The 18,554-nt window shown below is 45.3% G+C and overlaps 2 protein-coding genes across 18 annotated transcripts in view; one reads left to right on the top strand and one right to left on the bottom strand.

The window, feature by feature from the left end:
- Positions 1-591: 591 nt before the first annotated feature.
- On the bottom strand, positions 592-6,430 carry Mrpl40 (mitochondrial ribosomal protein L40). The gene is given in 4 exon segments (NM_001024865.1): positions 592-2,613; positions 3,799-3,957; positions 5,580-5,663; positions 6,294-6,430. Coding segments are annotated over 4 exon segments (621 nt in total). The 5' UTR covers positions 6,347-6,430; the 3' UTR covers positions 592-2,288.
- Positions 6,431-6,615: 185 nt separating this feature from the next.
- Positions 6,616-18,554, top strand: part of Hira (histone cell cycle regulator) — a 109,044-nt gene continuing 97,105 nt past the window's right edge. For 9 of the 17 annotated variants that reach the window (XR_015632841.1, XR_015632842.1, XR_015632844.1 and 6 more), the window contains exon 1: positions 7,075-7,358. Coding sequence is in view for 4 of the 17 variants with exons in the window: in XM_087576716.1 (XP_087432842.1) it covers positions 7,322-7,358 (37 nt within the window). In the remaining 13 variants the exon portion in view is untranslated. Of the gene's footprint in view, positions 7,359-7,719; positions 8,101-8,944; positions 8,988-9,934; positions 9,986-10,478; positions 10,567-18,289; positions 18,330-18,554 lie in introns of those variants that run through there. The other 8 variants (XM_087576713.1, XM_087576715.1, XM_087576714.1 and 5 more) reach the window with 7 other exon arrangements.

The raw sequence follows: 18,554 nt of genomic DNA, 5'->3' as shown, positions 1-18,554 counted from the left end.
TTGTACCAATGAGGAAAGATATAACTTAAAGTCCTACACGTAATTCTAGATAAGAAAGTGTTGGCAGGCATCTGAAAACATCAGAACTACTGTACACTGTTGGTGGGAATGTGTCCAGGGAGCATATGGGCTTTTTTTTTTTTTCTTTTCTTTTTTTCGGGGCTGGGTACCGAACCCAGGACCTTGCGCTTCCTAGGCAAGCGCTCTACCACTGAGCCAAATCCCCAACCCTGCATATGGGCTTCTGTAAGAACGTTAAACGGGACATGGTGGTACAGTACTTGGGAGGTAGGAGGAACAGGAACTCACAGTCAACTTTGGCTGCATAGTATGTCTCAAAAAACAAAAGTAAAATGAATAGAATCACCATACAAACAGTGATTCTCTTTCTGGGGGTACATTAAAGAGATTAAAGCAGAAAGCCGGGAACATAGTAAGTGGTAGGACACTTTCTTAGCATGCTCAAAGCCAGTCTTTTCATCCCTATCACCTTTTCCTCAAAGAGTAATTTAAAGCAGGCTCTTGAAGAGGTCTGTGATCAGGGCAGCCTCATTCCTGACAGCTAAACCACAGAAGCAATGGCAAGATGAATGGAGAAACAAAATATGGTTTATTCATATGTCTAATTCATTCTAGAGGACAAAACAAGAGAGGGATCAAGGCCAGCCTGGGTTACAAGTGTGACCCCCAACCACCCCAGAGAAGGGGAGAAAATCTAGCGGTGTGTTCATGGTGGCACACAGCAGTAGGTATTACTTGGGAGGCTGAGGCAGGAGGATCAGTTGAAGCCACTTTGGGAGCAGTGCTCTAAAAAAATAAATATATAAATAGAGGCAGAATGCTTGGAGAAATTAGGCTAGGCAGAGATCATCAATGATCCCATATCAGACTCATGTGACAGAAAGGAATGGCAGAGGTTTTGCTGGGAGGATAGAGGAAATGAGTGTTTCATGATATAGCCCAGGTTAGCCCTCAGTCTCCCAAATAGCTGGAACTAGTCACATGCCATAGTTGGCAGACGTTCTTTAATAGGTAGTTTTCTGTTTCATAAGGGAAAGCCCTAGAGATACACAGATGTAGCAAGATGTCCTAAATACGTTCTCGTTATATTATACACTATAGACACAAACCACTTACTCAATTAGAAGTGGTCAAGTGAGTAAGATTTGTCGTTAGCCACAATAAGCAAAAGATTTTTTTTTTTGGGGGGGGGGTATGTGATGCTGGGAGTCAAAGCCAGAGGCTTGTCTCTGCTAGACCGTCTCCCACAAAACTGTTTCACCAGCCTTCAATAATCCACGTTCATAGTGAGACAGTGGCTTATCTGCACTGAAGAGCTTAAGAAGCTAAAGCCTTTCTGAAGTTGCACCTCAAGTTACTAGGAAAAATGGCAGTATATTGCCATTGGACCAAACCCTCCTCACTGAGATCACATGTTGAAGTCCTAACCTCCAGCATCCCAGAGTGTGGAAGCAGGGTGTTTAAGGATGTAATTAGGCTACAGTGAGACCATTAAGTTTGTTGGACACTAACATGGATGTGCCATAAGATGAGAAGCAATCTCTTTGGACCTGCAAATCAAAGGGAGAAATCAAGCGTGCTAAGAACTAAACTTGGGGAGATCTGGAAAACCTGTTGTTGTGCAAGATGCCTGCACTATGGCAGCTGGAACATACACTACATTCCCTAGTTCAGAGTTTTGGTTTTGTTTCAGAGACAGGGCCTCAAGCTGTGCCTTGGGGGATAGTCTTAAACTCCTGGCAATCTTTCTCCTTCAGTCTTCCAGGCACTGGGATTGTTTCTGATTAATTGTAGCAAATGCGAGTCTTGGGCCTGTCTCATCCTCGTCTGGAGGCCAGAGCAGTTTTCACTGTGTTTCTGACTTGTTCTACTCTCGAAAGGCCCCCTTCACCTTGGCAACCCAAGGGGAAACTTTGCAGATGACCGCCCCCAGCGAAGGTCCAGCTTCCTTTGTCACACTTACCCAGCATGCTTTTCACCTTTGGGTTATCAGGTGCCTTCTGCAAACAGTTCAGAATACAACTGAGATCTTTAGTTTTCAGCCGCATCCTACTGGAAGGCTCTTCTTGTCTTTCTGTCACTGTTCTACCAGCATCCGAAAACCGCAGTCAAACTTAGGTAAATTCATTTTGATTAAAATAAATGACAGAGATACTTTTGATTACCCTTTATTTGTTCCTGGGATGACTTATCTGTGGAAAGTAGACTTTAGATTGCTTGTCCAGACTCCTAGGGCCAGCATGTTCTGAGGATAGCAGTTTTCAGTTCTATCTTTTGAATTCTACTTGTGTGTACACCTTGGTGATGTCATTGTACCTGCCTTCAGGGGCCTGGTAGTTAGGGACAGGCGGTGTGTAATGTGGCCCTTCTTTCTCAAAGGGGAATAGGCTGGTGTCCCGCTTTATGGCTTCGGCATAGAGCTCTGTAGACTCAAGTTTCAGCTGTTCCAGGGCTTCCTGCTGGGCTTCCAGCATGGCTCTGATGGCGTCCCTCTCCATCTCATGCTCCTGCTGCTTATACAGTGCCCACCTCTTCAGCAGAAGAGCTCTCCGCTCACTCTCCTCAAAAGAATGCTCCTCCTGAGGTCGCTGTCTGTGAACACATAGTCCAAATGTGTGAGACCAAAGAGTACTGATCTTGTGGCAGAGAGACCCTGGTGACCACCTGACTTAAGTGCCCTACTACCAGCACTGCCAGGCATAACCAACGCTCAAGAAAATAGTAACTGTGGGGATATATTAAGAATGTAATGTCAGGGGCCGGAGAGATGGCTCGGTGGTTAAGAGCACTCACTGCTCTTCCAAAGGTCCTGAGTTCAATTCCCAGCAACCACATGGTGGCTCACAACCATCTGAAATGGGATGCAATGCCCTCTTCTGGTGTGTCTGAAGAGAGCAAGAGTGTACTCATGTACATAAAATAAATAAATCTTTAAAAAAAAAAAAAAGAGGAGAGAGGATTCAGAGGTTAAGAGCATTTACTGTTCTTAGAGACCAGAATTTCTTTCTCGGCACCAGAATTAGGTGGCTCACAACTGCTCATAACTTGAGCCATAGAGCATCTGCTGCCTGTAAGGGTACCTGCATTCGTATGAATATACTCTGAACACACACAATTACATATTAAAAACCCAGCACAGAGCATGGCAGTAGCTGCTTTCCTCCGGTAGGAGGAGCCTGCTCGGAGAGAACTCTACTCCTCTGCCCCAGGCAGATCCTCCTTTCGGTGAACTGGGTACAGAAGAAAAATGAAATGAACACCAATTAGAGACAAGAGCTTGTTTTCCTAGAACACCACAAAAGCACTGGTGCTTCCCAACTTGTATGGTTTTAGAAACTGCGCACTTTTTAAAGAAAGCACGAGGGGTTGGGGATTTAGCTCAGTGGTAGAGCGCTTGCCTAGCAAGCGCAAGGCCCTGGGTTCGGTCCCCAGCTCTGAAAAAAAAAAAAATTTAAAGAAAGCACGAGCTAAATCTTACAACACACACTAACAACATTTGTAGAAGAGGCTGAGTTTCTACTGTGGTGGTAGGATAAGGGCTGCAGAGGCCTACGTCATCGTTCATAGCCAACACTCATGGAAATGAACACCAACCTTGGAGCAAAGCTGATCTAAACTCCTTTGAGTATCTTCCTCCAAATCCCAAAAAGCACAATCAAGATGAAAAGGACAGAGGCCAGGGCCAAGTCAAACCTACTCACCCATCATCCCCATCACAGACATGACCTTCCATGAGAACTACTGAGGGAATTCCTTTGCATTAAGGATATCTCTTACCTTGATTTATCCAAGAACCTCACAGGGGTAATAAAATCTTCAATAGGAACCAGTTCTTGGGAGGCTCTTTCCAGTTTTCGGATCCTCTTTTTCAAGCGATCCTTTGCTGCTTGATCCTTTCTAGGGTCTACCTTCTTCTTCTTCCGTAGAGGTTCAGCTCTAGTGGGTATAAACATCCAATCTCAGGGCAGATATGATGCTGAACAAAGTGCCCCATACTTGTACTGTATGCTACAGGAAAGTTGTCCACATAGTCCTAACTCCGTGAGCTCAGCCCACTGTCTTCACAAAGATTGAATGGGTCCTATCAATTCCAGGAAGCAGCCAAAAGGACAGGTATTTACTAAGAGGAAGTGTTGTTTCTTTCTTTCTTTTTTTTTTTGGGGGGGGGGGTCTGAGACAGGGTTTTCTGTATAGCCCTGGTTGTCCTGGAACGCACTGTGTAGACCAGGCTGGTCTCAAACTGTCTCTGCCTCCCATGTGTTGAGATGAAAGGGATGTGCAACCACCACCCAACTTTCTTTTCTTTTCTTTTGATTCTTACATAGTCCTGGGCTTGCCTTGAGCTAGCTATGTAGTCAAGGATTTCCTACTGTCTCTACCTCCAGACTTCCAGCATAGTCATAACACCACTCCCAGTAATATGGTGCTGGGGATTAACTTAGGGCTTTGTACATGCTAGGCAAGGATCCAATAAACCAAGCTACATTCCTAGCTCGGAAGTGTCAGTCTGTGATTCAGGTGTATCTTAAAATGGCCCTGGGAAGTGAACATGCTGAACTGATGGATTGGAAGCTCATTCACCTTTTAAATGATTTTGGGACTTACAGAATGCTTCAAGATTAAGAGACAGGGCTGTAAAAATGACCGCCATATCTTTATTTACTTTTCAGATGATTTTTTTTTAAATCAATTTCTGGGGTGTTGAGATGACTCCGTGGTCAAGAACACTTGTTGCTCTTGCAGAGGACCTGAGGTTTTTTCCCCCAGCACTCACATGGTAGCTTACTACATCTTTAATTCCAGTTCCAAGGGATCTGGGACATCTTCTGGCCCTTGTGCAATGCATACCCATACAAGCAGACATCACACGTTAAAAATATAGCCATGTCCTAAAGCTTCAGCAATTTATCTGGTTTCCTTTTAGGAACAGACCTCCCAGGTGAAATATGGCGTTAGGAATAATCAAATCTGAAGATGGCTTAGCAGTTAAGGGCCCTTGCAGATCTTAAAGGCTGGAGTTTGATTCCCAGAACCCACATCAGGAGCTCATGACCACTTAACTCCAGGAGATCTGTAACTTCTGACAAGCCTTTGAGGGCACCTGAAACACGTGTATACAGACACCAGGCACATACACATAAAAAAAAAATGTTAAAGCTAACCCTTTAGCATTAACTAGGTCAAGTCACAAGAGAGGATCCAGATTTCCTAAAGGAACCATTATTAGTCTTTGAACCTTCTTCCCACTCAGTGAATCAGAATGAACAGGAACGAAATGAACAAGGCCTACGGAAATACAGAAGTTAAGATATGCCCTTCGAAACATACAAGACTCCTTAAATCTAGCTGCTATTTATTTCAACTACTCAAGTAGCAATACACAGATGCTATTATAGTACTGAGCTTGTTGAAAGGACAGAGGCAGCCACTTAAATTTAACTATTCGTTTGATAGACTGAAATCTGCTAACCAAAGGTTGGGCAGTCTTGCTTTGATTTGGTCATATGCATACATTTGTTTCTCATACCCCAAGAGCTAAGGGTCATGTTGAATTTTACCTCATGGGGATGAGCTCCCAGAAGGACAGCAAGGAAGCTCTCTGGTGGGTGTGTCTGACCTGTGCCTGGCAGGTTCCTGGGATCCTGAAGGAGAGAAGGGTATGTATAAAGATATGTTTGGGGAAAGAAGAGGCACATACACAGAGCTATACGGCTTCCCAAAACCTGCAGGATGTTTGTAAGTATTTATTTTGCATTGTTCAGACAAAAGTCTCCGTACGTACTTCAGGCTATCCTGGAACCTGAGGCAATTTTCTTGCCTCAGCTGATCCACCATGTTCATTTGGCCAGCAAGGCCAAAGTAAGGATTTTTCAAAACTCTGTTTCGCACTGGGGCAGAGCCTTTACTTGCTTTGGCAGAGTTCTTTTTGTTCTTTTTAAAGATAGGGTGTAATATAGCCAGGGTTTTACACGTGGTATGCAGCTGCTGACCTTGACTTTCTGATCTAGTTTCCACCTCCACAGTGCTGGGGTTGCAGGAGCAGGCCACCGCGCTCAATTTGTGTGTGTGTGAGTTTGTGTGTGTGTGCTGCGAAGACACAGACTTAGGCTTCACATTTGTTAGTTAAGTAGCCTGTCAAGTGAGTACATTCCCAGTTCTGATTTTCATCCGCAACAGATGCGGTATGCTCATCCCAGAAATAACCTGCGAGCGCCTACGTTGCAGAGCTCGCGCACGCGCCCTGGGTACTCACGCGCCGCGGCTACACTCACCAGCTCCGAGGTCGCAGAGCCCGCGCAGCACACAGCATCGCAGCGGTAGCCATAGCTTTTTACGCCACCCGCAGGCAGGCAGCTTCCGGGAGCGCTCCTTTGGGCGGTCCGACTTGAGGTACCGGGTAAGGTCTGTCAGGCCTCAGCCCGGAACTCGCCGGTACGGAGTTGGGAGAGGCGGGCCCGGAGCTGGCCCCGCCTTCGAGGAAGCTCCGCCCCGGGCAAGCGCGGCTTGCTTCGCAGCGCCCAGTTGCGGGCGTTCCGCCTCTTAAGGGTGCTATGATACTTTCCTGCCGCCCTTGCCCAAGTGCCGGTGTTTCAGCTCTCTGCTCTGCCTGGCCTGTTTCTACGTCTATGCAAACGCCCCGCTCTTCCAATAAATGCTCCAGTCTGGCCCCCTATCCTTCTCCATTAGGCTAGCTCCTTTATGCATGCAATCGAGCCCAGCGTCACTGCTGTCGGCCGCTAGCCGCATGCTGGCGCCTGTCTGTCTGGCGGTCGCGAGATGCCCAATAGCTCGAGTTGATGGATAGCGGAACGTAGTTACTAAGCTGGACTCGGAGCCGCGGATGTAGAACTAGAGACCTGGACACTGCATTGCCTGACGGGATCTCAAGACTTTGCCAGCCTTCCCACACCAAGCCTCATCAGCGACAGCGTCGGTGCCAGCAGAGTATTCCCGCCTTCCCCCGCGTCTACGGAAGAACGGAGGCGGCCCGGTCCGCGTAGGGAGCGGTTTCCCGCCGGGGCGATTTGGCAGGTGCGCGCCGTGACTTCCGGCGTTGTCCCGGAGCCGCCGGAGGAGGAGCGGCGCAGGGGATGCGGCTGTGGCGGCGGCGGCGGCGGCCGAGCGCAGGAGGCGGCTGTGGCGGCGGCTGGGGGCGCGGGCCGGCGATGGCGCGGCGGCGCTGAGGGAAAGGGTGGGCGGCGGCCGGAGGGCGGGCGGCGCGGGAGGAAGCAGCGGCGGCTCCATGGCCCAGGCGTGCTGAGGGACACCGCTCTGGCTTCAGCCCGGCAGCGGCCGAACAATGAAGCTCTTGAAGCCAACCTGGGTCAACCACAATGGTGAGTGCACGCAGGAGTCGTGGGCGGCCGAGCCTGCAACGGGGTGGGGTCTGAGGTTTGCTTGCGGCGGTGCTGAAGTCCTGCCTGCCTTGTCCAGACGCCGGTGCCGGGTGCTGGAACTGCAGAACGGGCAGGAGCAGACTTTGTCCCCCGCTCCGGGACACCGGCGAGCCCGGGCACGTGCTTCGGGCTGGTTGCAGCGAAGTCCGCCTTCGCCTCAGGCAATGGCGCTGAGTCCGCCGCCCACCCTTAGTCTGGGATGCCTAGCTCCTGTGAGCCGGCTTGGGCATCGACCTGGTGCTGCCACCCGGCTTCACCATCCAGTGTGTGCTCAGATGGTTGTTGTGAGTATGAAACTGGGGCGACATCCCCCTTGTGGCTCAGTGAAGATCTAGAATCTGCATGAGATACTTACCGACTGTATTGCCCTTTCTGAGGCCTGAAGCTTGTGACAGTGCCCCCATTCGGACTATTGCGATCCTGGAGTGGGAAGGGCCCGGGCTCAGGTCCTACGGAGGACCACGAAAGAACCACGTTTTATGTAGGGTCGGGGCTTCAGTGATGCACTGGAGACGAGCGACTTTGGATACGTGATAATGACTTCAAAAAGCAGATTCTTACACCCTGGTGGAGATGGTTGGTACAAAGCAGCCGGTGGCATCCAGTTTTGCCGAGAACTACTGCAGGAGTTGGTTTGCTCTGCCGAGCGAGCGAGGAAGAGCTAGAGCCTTTGCCCCCAGATGTTAGTACTTGAATCTCTGGAAGGACGCACAGGGAAGCGGCCACCTTCTGCTGAAAGGGGAAGGGTCTTTCCTCCTTTCTACTTTGTAATGCATCTAGAGGGAGCTACAGTTTGTGTGTGTGTGTGTGTGTGTGTGTGTGTGTGTGTGTGTGTGTGTGTATACGCGCACGCGCGTGTGTAAAGCAAGGTGAGTAGATGCATTTTTCCCGTTTTAAAAATCCACGTGGCCTTTTCATTTCTTTTTTATTTGGTCCGGGGTACTTTTTATTCACAACCAAACATTTTTTTTGTGGGGAGGGGGGTTTCGTAAGGAAGGTCAGTGGTGGTCCAGAGTCTGAATATGTGCTCTCTACACTTCACAGTATGATTGTGAAATTCAGCTAAAAACAGAGATTTTTTAAAGTTCGGAGCCCAGAAAGTTCATTAGAAATCTAGGTGATGGGGAGGGGAGAGAATATGATAAAAACATATTGTATGAATTTTTTTTAAATAAAAAATCTAAGTGATGATTATTCATGATAAATGATGTTGAGACTTAAGCAAATTTCTTTTCTTTTTTGTGTTTTGTTTTGTTAAATCTAAAGGCAGCCTCCTCTATATTGCTTTTATCGTGGAGATGATGCTGTCCCATGCCGTTACTAAGCATATCTTTAAAGATGGTAGTGAGTAGTGGGGAGTTGCTTCCTAGCCAGACCATGAATGGTAGTAGTTGGTAGAATCAAGTTTCCTTTGGATGAATAAATAGGTCTACCGCATTGGAGGGGATTGTACTTCCTGCCTTTCTCACTCAGCAGTTGCATTTCCTGTCTCCTTATGCAGCATGAACTCTGGGGTCTGAGAGTTCAGAGAGGGGAGGAAAAGAGAACAGGGGGATCCATTTGGACAAGGTAGGCAGCTAGAAGACATTAAAGGCAGAAAGAGAGGTGTTTGTTGGTCTTCATAGTTTGGCTCAATACTAGAGAAATCTCTCACATAGGATTTCTCAGCCCCAACATGATTGCCATTTTCAGTCACAACTGTTTTAGGGGCTGTCCTGTGTATTGTGTGATCCTTACTAAGATGTCAGCAGTACTACCACCGTAACTGTCCATTTACCTCAACCAAAAATAACTGGACATTACTGATGCCCATTGGTAGCCCAGATCACCTCCAGCTGAGATGTTCTGGTCTATGGCTATCAGCATGCTTTTAAATCTTGACATTGTAATTTTGCAATGGGATTTGCCTTGGATGTGGATTTAGACTGAATTCAAGATAACATCATTTCCTAGGTAAGGATTCTTGGGTTTTACTAATTTTAGGCCTTGGTAAAATCATGTGAAAAGACGTGTTTCTTCATTTTGTGATCAATATAAAAGATTGCTCCTAAAGTATGATACAATATAGCAGTTAGTATCTATTACTTATATCGATGTTATGTGCATGCAGTATACTTTTCACACATTGTTTTGAGATGTAATCTTGTTGACTATATTTTATTTATTTATTTTTTTGAGACAAGATCTCACTGTCTAGCCCTGCTTGTCCTAGAACTCTCCCAGTAGACTAGGCTGGCCTATAACTCACAGAGAACTTCCTGCCTCTGTCTTTCAAGTGCCAATATTAAAGACACACACCCATCATACCTGGCTATACACATTTACTTTAATCATGGCCAAAGTAAGTTTGACTGCTGTGTAAGGTTATATACTGGGTGCTAGTTGTGGAGCACATACCTACAGTTATGGTACTTGGGGAGGCTGAGGCAGAAAGATCGAGTTAGAAAGGGCTTATCTCCAAGTGTAGATGTGTCTCTGCAAAGAATGTTAATAACAGAGATGATATTCTTGGACAGTCAGGATCAGAAGGCCCAAGCATTCAGGAGACCTAGTGAATGCTGCATAAGGTAAGCTGAGGAAGGAGAGGAGGAGAATGTGGCTGGGGATGGATGGAATCATGAACACCTTGTGAGGGACTTGAACTTTCTATTTTTGGGTTTGGGGAGGAGAGCATTGAAGTTTCTGAGGGGTTTGGACACCTAGCATGTGTTTTAGAAAGTCCTTGTAGGACTTAGAAGGTGGTTTCCAGATCTTGGTAAGATGTACTAAGACAGGGAGGAAAGGTCAGGGGTGGCAGAGATAAGAAAGAAGAGGAAACACTGTAGATAAAGGAAGAGCTAATGGGGCTTGGCCATTACATGCATGAAGTGTAGATTTTTTTCCAATTTTTGAGTTTATAAGTGTGCTGGAGAAAGAATACAGATGAGAGAGATGGGCAGTGGTGTTTTCTCTTGTGTGTGTGTAGTGTATGTGCACATGTATGTCTAACACATTGTGAGGTTAGGAGAGGATCTCAAGTGCTCTGCTTTATCTTCAATGTTCTGTACATCCCTGAGACAGCTCTACCCTGGCCATCAGGAAGTGATTCCTCTTCCGGCCCATCTCACGCCAGCTGGAGTGGCATGTGGAGGAGTTGCATGTGGAGGAGGTCAGTTTTGGGATTTGTACGGGTGCTGGGGATCAGTAGGTTCTCGTGCTTGTGCTGCATGCTCTCTACTCACTGAGCCGTCTCCTGAGCCCTAGTGGAATTCTCTCAGGCATTCACATATTTGTCTGTTTGCTTATTATTTGTATGTTTGTGCCTGTGTTGATGTGTGCCATAGATGAATGTCAGGCTTCTTCTGTTGCCCTCTCCCTTTTTGAGACAGTGTTTTTTACTGAACCTGGAATTCATCCTTTGGTTAGACTTACTGGCCAGTGATTCCCCTAAGACACTCCTGTCTTTTGCATTGCAAGTGCTGGTATTACTGGTATGGTGTGACACCTGGCTTTTTATGTAGGTGCCAGAGACAGAGGCCCCCCCATTTCCCCCCCTCAAAACATTAATTTAATCAATCAGCTGTATATGATGGCCCATGACTGTAAACCCAGAACCCAAGAGGCAGAAGACTGCACTGAGTTTGAGGCCAGCTTGGGCTATAGATTGAGATCCTTTCCTTTCATATATATCTCTTGTCCACCTGTGCATGCATTTTAGAATTTTGTGTGCATTTTAGAATGTTAATCTAACAAGTGGTTGAACATACACTTTCAGCATATAGTGAGATTCATGCTATGCAGCTGGAGTCACACCTGGGCAGTCCCTGGCTCTGACTGGTGAAACCAAGTGGAGGGTATCCATGGAAGGGATATGTGCTCTGTCTGTGTTGACCTGATTTGCTTACCCAGATATTGCTGGTGTAACCTAATTACTTTAGTATTTGTTTATAGGCTAAGAGAAGTCTAGCAAATGATAGATCTGGACTAAGCCTAGGGGTCTAAAAATTGAGGCAAACACATTTTATGTTCTTGCCAAGATCAGCAACAGTGCCTAGAGGACTGGGTGAGGCTGTTAAATATCGGGAAAAGGTGTTGCCTGCCCTTTCTCCTAGCGGAACTCCAGGGTTTCTTTGGTTTTTCTGTCCACTTTTTCTGTAGGCAATCTCTTGGTAGGGGCCTGTGTGCTAATGTTCCAAACCTGGTCTGCATGTGAGTGCCAAGGAATCTTTAAATTACTGCAGGTGCAATACTACCTCTACCTAGCAAGATATTTGCTGGGGGCTTCTGGGTCCAGTTTGTTCTGCACAACTAAATGGGTCTGAATGTGGCAGCCAGTTTGCAATCACACTGGGTGACAAGGGAGGAAGATGGAGGGTTTTCAGCTCTTTAAGTTGCCAAATTACATTAATATACACAGATGACATATTTCAGATCTTGTGAACTAGTGAACCACTTTTAAGATTCTATATAACTTGCATCAGGAGGAAACATCTGTAGCAGTAGAGTTTGCTGATGGAAACTGAGGCTTTGTGGCCCTCTCCAAGGTGTTACCAGCTATGAAGGAAATTGGGTAGTAATCGTATCTAGACCAGCTTGGGATTGTTCTTTCTAACTTGACAAATAGTGGTCTCAGAGTTGCCTCTGACCTCTTCCTTCCTGGAGAGCTTGAGGGCCATTCTCTTCTTCAGAAGAACAGCTTTCAGAAACCGAGTGACACTTGGTACAAGGAGTATTATTATGCTTGGAGATTGGTACCTTTGAACTTCTGACCTAGTAGATTTCATTAGAGTTACTTGGGGAAACTTCTAGTATTTGGCTTTTGAGAATTCTCTGGTCATAAGGAAATGAAAGTCCTGCTTTCTGGGAGGAACAGGAGAGAGGGACCAGTACTCCAGCCTTGAGTCCTGTTAGCCTGATTGTACCATCTAGGTTATATGCTTCTTCTGCACTGGTTACTGTTGTCTACTGGCTTATATGTGTGAGAATAGATACTTGGGTAAAGTAAAATTGGAATCCTATTAGAGCTTGCCTATAGAACGGCAGCTCCTGAAGGCCTTTGCTCTAGTGCCTTATTCCCAAAGAGAGAATGGTGCCTGCAACATACTAACCACTGAACGAACACTTATGTGTACTGGGTCCTGGAAGGAGGAGATAAAGGGTACTTGGTGGGTAGGTAACCACTACCTTTGACTTGCTTCTTGTTTGTCCTAGCTATGTCTTCTTATAGATCAGATTTTTTGGTGGAATCTGCTGGAGACTCCAGTGATAAGAAAACATTCTTATCTCAGGGCTGCTGCTGCTTCTGCTGCTTCTACTGCTTCTGCTGCTTCTACTGCTTCTGCTGCTTCTTCTTCTCCTCTTCTTCCTCCTCTTCCTTTTCTTCTTCCTCCGCCTCCTCCTCTTCTTCCTCCTCTTCCTTTTCTTCTTCCTCTTCTTCCTCCTCTTCCTTCTCCTCTTCTTCCTCCTCTTCCTTTTCTTCTTCTTCCTCCTTCTCCTCCTCCTCCTCCTTCTCCTCCTTCTCCTTCTTCTTCAGATTTATTTATTTATTATATATAATTACACTGTAGCTGTCATCAGACACCCCAGCAGAGGGCATCAGATCCCATTACAGATAGTTGTGAGGCACCATGCGGTTGCTGGGAATTGAACTCAGGTCCTCTGGAAGAGCAGTCAGTGCTCTCAACTGCTGAGCCATCTCTCCAGCTCCAGTCTCAGGACTTCTTAAATTTGACTAATTTATTTGTGTGTGTGTGTGTGTGTGTGTGTGTGTGTGTGTGTGTGTGTGTGTGTGTGTTTTGGGGGGCCAAGAAAGCAAGGGCTTACAGGCACAAGGATAACTCTTAAGAGACAGTTTTCTGGGGCTGGGGATTTAGCTCAGTGGTAGAGTGCTTACCTAGGAAGCGCAAGGCCCTGGGTTCGGTCCCCAGCTCCGAAAAAAAGAACCAAAAAAAAAAAAAAAAGAGACAGTTTTCTCCTGCCACCTTGTGGGAACCAAGGATCAAATTCAGGCCTGTGGGAAGTGTAAGATAGCCATGAGCCATCTTACCAGCCCTATTAGGACTGAAATTCCTCCTCCTCCTCCTCCTCTTCCTCCTCCTCTTCTTCCTCCTCCTTTTCTTCCTCCCCCTCCTCTTCTTCCTCCTCCTCTTCCTCCTCCTCTTCTTCCTCTTCCTCCTCTTTCCTTCTCTTCCTCTTCCTCCTCTTCCTCCTCTTCGTCCTCCTCTTCCTCCTCCTCCTCCTCTTCTTCCTCCTCCTCTTCCTCTTCCTCCTCCTCCTCTTCTTCCTCCTCCTCCTCTTCTTCCTCCTCCTCTTCCTCCTCCTCTTCTTCCTCTTCCTCCTCTTTCCTTCTCTTCCTCTTCCTCCTCTTCCTCCTTACCTCCCTCTTTTTTTCTTTCTTCTTTTCTTTTTGGTTTTTAAGACAGGGTTTCTCTGTGTAACCCTGGCTGTCCTGGAACTCACTCTGTAGACCAGTCTGGCCTCAAACTCAGAGATCTGCCTGTCTTTGCCTCCTGAGTGCTGGGCTCAAAGGTGTGTGCCACCATTCCTGGCAACTTTTCCACCCCTGACCACTTCACACCAAAATTTTTCTATGTGATTTTTGGCTATATAAGTATATAACATTTACTGATAATAATTTTATTTTCAAACAATCTTATAAATAATTTTGCCATTTATTGAAGACAGGCAGATTTACATATGAAATGATGGTTATGTCTATTTTCACATGAATTGAATCACTGAATAGTTGATATTGTATGATGTGAAAATCTTAGACTTTTTTAGAGTTGATGTTTTGATTTTATAATCACCAATGCTGAAAACTACTTTCTATGAATACATAGTGTAAAAAAAAAATAGCTCAGAAGTATGTTTAAGGAATTGTTGGAAATACTATATATATATATATATTTTTAAAAGATTTATTCATTTATTATATAAGTACACTGTAGCTGTCTTCAGACACACCAGAAGAGGGCATCAGATCTCATTACAGATGGTTGTGAGCCACCATGTGGTTGCTGGGAATTGAACTCAGGACCTCTGGAAGAGCAGTCGGTGCTCTTAACCACTGAGCCATCTCTCCAGCCCTGGAAATACTATATTAATGCCAAACCAAAACTACTTGAACTGTTTCTTGTGAAGCTGAAATTAGAAACTCAAATAGCAACTTTAAAGCCAAACATTCTAATACAACACAGTCCACACCAATATGTTTCTGTAAGCTGGAAACTGTCTTTACAGTTAAAGCACTGTGGTTCATAACGGAGTAATCCTGAGTGTGAACTGAGATGCTTCAAGGGGTGCTAATTTGCACTATTGCATGTGCAGTGAAAAGTATACATGTTGTATGTTTAGAACCTAGACTGCAGTGAAATTGTGCAGTGCAACAGAGGCAGGAACTGCCAGAAACATGCAGAACCACTACAGAGTCATTGTGCCATCAGAAACCCTTTATTATTGTTGATTTTTTTTTTTTGTGACTCTCACACATGGGGTTGTGACCCACAGTTTAAGAACCCTGAAGCTGTGTCATATTCTTGTAGTTTTCTATTTTTAGGAACGGAAATAGAATAAAAAGAACAGGAACCAACTGACGAACACCCCTCCCCCAACAAAAAGAAACTAATATCTGCCTGACGTATTAACCAACATAAGACAGACTTAGATTATAGGAAGGTTGCCCTGGAGAACAGCATGTAATGAGGGGCAGACAAAAGGGCATCAGGTCTCCTTTGAGGACCTAGGATAGATCTTTGTTGGAGCAGGCTTCAGGGATATGGCACTTTCCAAAGACCATCCTGTAGAGAATATAATAAATCTACCCATTTGAAAAATACCAAGGGCTGGCTGTGAGCCAGGGTCTGAGCTACACGCTAGAAACAGTACAGAACTAAACAGCTCCGCAGACTGAAGCCATCCATCTAGAGAGCTGGGGATATCTAGTTCACAGGAAAGAGGTGGTGTAGGGGGAAGCTTCCAGAGTAATTGCTTAGCAAGTGACAACTAGAAGGATGGAAAGCCACCAGTGTGTGCTTGACAACTTTGATGATAGCAAGTATGTTGTAGTGTGAAAACAGCAAGGACAACAGTTTTGTAGGTAAGGCCAGAGAGCAAAAGCCATCAACAGAGAGTAGGTAGTTGGGTGTGGAGAGGAACAACAGATAGAGACTAAGCAATACTAGGGAGAGACAGGTATAGGAGAACCTGTTATTTTCTTTAGGCTTATTGGGTTTTTATTTGTTCTGAGGCAAGGTCTTGGTCTTATACCAAGGTTGGTCTTGAACTCTGGAAATTCAAGAGATCCTCCTGCCTCCCATGTCTCTGGGGGAACACATATATATATATATATATGCTACTGTTACCCCCTAGAGTTGGACAGTTGTAAATAAATCATGCTTTGGGAAGCCTAAGCATATACTTTGCTGTAAAAGTTGTCTGCTTGAGAGTTTTGTACACAGGAGGACTTTTGGGGAGTACTTTTGGGAGTAACGCAGTATGAATTTGAGAAGTGGTGCAGAGAGATGAAGAACTAGAGTGGAGGTGGAGCAAGAGCCACCGATGGCCTTGTGAGGAGGAAATAGCTGTACCACAACAGGAGGAAGTGGGAGCTGGGGGACTTGTGAAGCTGTTATGATGCAGGCAAGAGTTGATTATATCTGATTGAGGTGGTAATGACCCTGGTAAGTTACAGATGGGTTTATGTGGGTATGTATAGAGCTGAATGGTTCTAAATCAGACTGAGTGGTTAAGACCTTCTATTCTCATGCATTGGATTCTCTAGGATGGAATTATAGATTCCTATGAGAGGACTTGAATTTACTTCTCACCACCCGTCAGGCAACTCATAACCACCTGTAAGCCCACCCCAGGAGGTCTTCATACACACACACACACACACACACACACACACACACACACACACACACACACACACCCCTTCATGCAGACACATACAGACCATGTGGGTGCTGGGAACTTAATCCAGATCTCTGGAAGAGCAGCCAGTGCTTCTAACTGCTGAACCATTGCGCCAGCATTCTCTTTTGTTTGTATTTTAAGACAGAGTTTTGCTTTATAACTCAGGCTGACTTTTTCTCAAGACTTAGTTTTCAGCTTATTTTGATAGGTTCTCAGAAGTAGAATTGCTGCATCCTAATATTCTTTTTCTAAAGCAGTTTTTTTTTTTTTTTCCGGAGCTGGGGACCAAACCCAGGGCCTTGCGCTTGCTAGGCAAGTGCTCTACCGCTGAGCTAAATCCCCAACCCCAAATATTCTATTTCTAATTAGCCTGCAAACTTTCATATCATGGTGATACCATGTTTTACATTTTGAAATCCCAACAAAGTTTCCATTTTCTCCACATTCTTGCCAATATCTGTCACTTTATAGTTTGCTGGCTAGTAACCTTTATTGACTAAAGTGGATTTTAGGATTGAAGGGAAAGAGAATCTTCATTGCTTCCTGACTATTCATGTCTTCATAGGAAAAATGTGTATTTAAGTCCTGTGCTTATTATTTAATTTTTAAAAAGTTTGTTTTTAAATTATGTGTAGGCATGTGTCTGCATGAAGGTGTGTGTGTGTGTGTGTGTGTGTGTGTGTGTGTGTGTGTGTGTATGAAGACCTCCTGGGGTGGGCTTACAGGTGGTTACGAGTTGCCTGACGGGTGGTGAGAAGTGAATTCAAGTCCTCTCAAAGAGCAGCAAGTGCTTTTAACCACAGAATCATCTCTTCAGGCATCTGTCTTTTTTTTTTTTTTTTTTGTCTTAAATGTTTTAATTCTTGTTTTTATGTGTATGGTTGTTTTGCCTACATGTAAGTCTGTGCACCACATGTGTGCCTGATGCCCACAGAAAGCAGAAGGTGTCAGATCCCCTGCAACTAGAGTTATATAGACAGTTGCATTGAGGGTCAGAGGACAACTTGTTGGGTTCAGTTCTCTTCCATTATGTGGCTGTTTGACCCTATTCCCTGGAGAAGTGAACAAATGTCTAATTACCCCAACTAAGGAATCAACAACAGACCACAGTGGAGGTTCCATGGAAGTCCAGCTTGGTAAATCAGTGAGTTTATTGGTGCTACTTAAAGGGGTATGGATGAAGGGTTACATATTAGGAGCAGGACTGACTGAAAGACTGCTGAGTTTTCAGAAGCCTGTGCTAGTGTGAGTGCCAGCTCTCAAAAGCTGGAACTCAGGAGCTAACTCACAGCAGGACTCATAGGTAGTAGCTCATTGGTCTGAGAATATTGGCATAATCAGCAGTTCTTACCTGTTCAGTTGTTCAGTTTCAGGGACTTGCTGAAACTTAGACTTTTTTTACTTCTCAAGTTTTAAGGAGTCTACCTTTAGAGCATACAACTCGTTCTCCATCACTGTCTCAGAACTATAAGTTCATGCTATCGTACCCAGCTCTCTGGGTTTGTACTCTGATAGCTTACTGGGAAGACTAGATTCAAAACATGCTGCAAATGTCCCGGGAGCTGGAGTTTGCATAAGGGTAAGGCCTTCACTCATTGCACTCTGTCACAGGAGCTGCCCAATAGAGCTTGACTTAATAAATACTGATGGATTTAGAGTTAAGTGAAGGTAAGCCTGGAGTGCTGGTGCACTGTAATTCTCACACCTAGGACACAGAGGCAGGCAGAGCTCTGTGAGTTCAAGGCCAGACTACTCTACAAAGTTTCAGGCCTTTCTGAGCTACATAGTGAGACCCTGTTAAACAAACGAACAAATAAAACCCAATCAACCAAATAAACTACCTAACTTTAGTCTAATTTCTTATTAAAACTTTTGAGTGTTTTCTGCTAGGGGAAAAAGCTATTTCTAAAAGTTCTGAAAGAATTTTAAGGATTTCCTTTTTTCTTCTTTTCCTTCCTTTGTTTTGTCCGCAGAGATCTGCCTGTCTCTGCCTCCCAAGTACTGGGATTAAAGGTGAGCTCCACTATTTTCTAGACCTAAGGGTTTCTTAATCAAATTGACCTGAAAAGAATAAAGTTAGTGATTTCATACTTTGTGATGGAAATAAAGCAAAGCTATAGCAATCACAGCATAAAGACAGACCCAGAGAACAATGGAATAAAGTAAGGAGCCTGGGGGATATGCTCAGTGGTTTATTAAGTCTGTTGTTGGCACTGGACATGGAACCCAGAGCATTGC

The sequence above is a fragment of the Rattus norvegicus genome, chromosome 11, assembly GCF_021556685.1.
Source record: "Rattus norvegicus strain SHRSP/BbbUtx chromosome 11, alternate assembly SHRSP_T2T, whole genome shotgun sequence".
NCBI classification, from domain to species: domain Eukaryota; kingdom Metazoa; phylum Chordata; class Mammalia; order Rodentia; family Muridae; genus Rattus; species Rattus norvegicus.
Note: the sequence above shows the minus strand (reverse complement) of the source record. Positions and strands in the feature narration are given on the sequence as shown.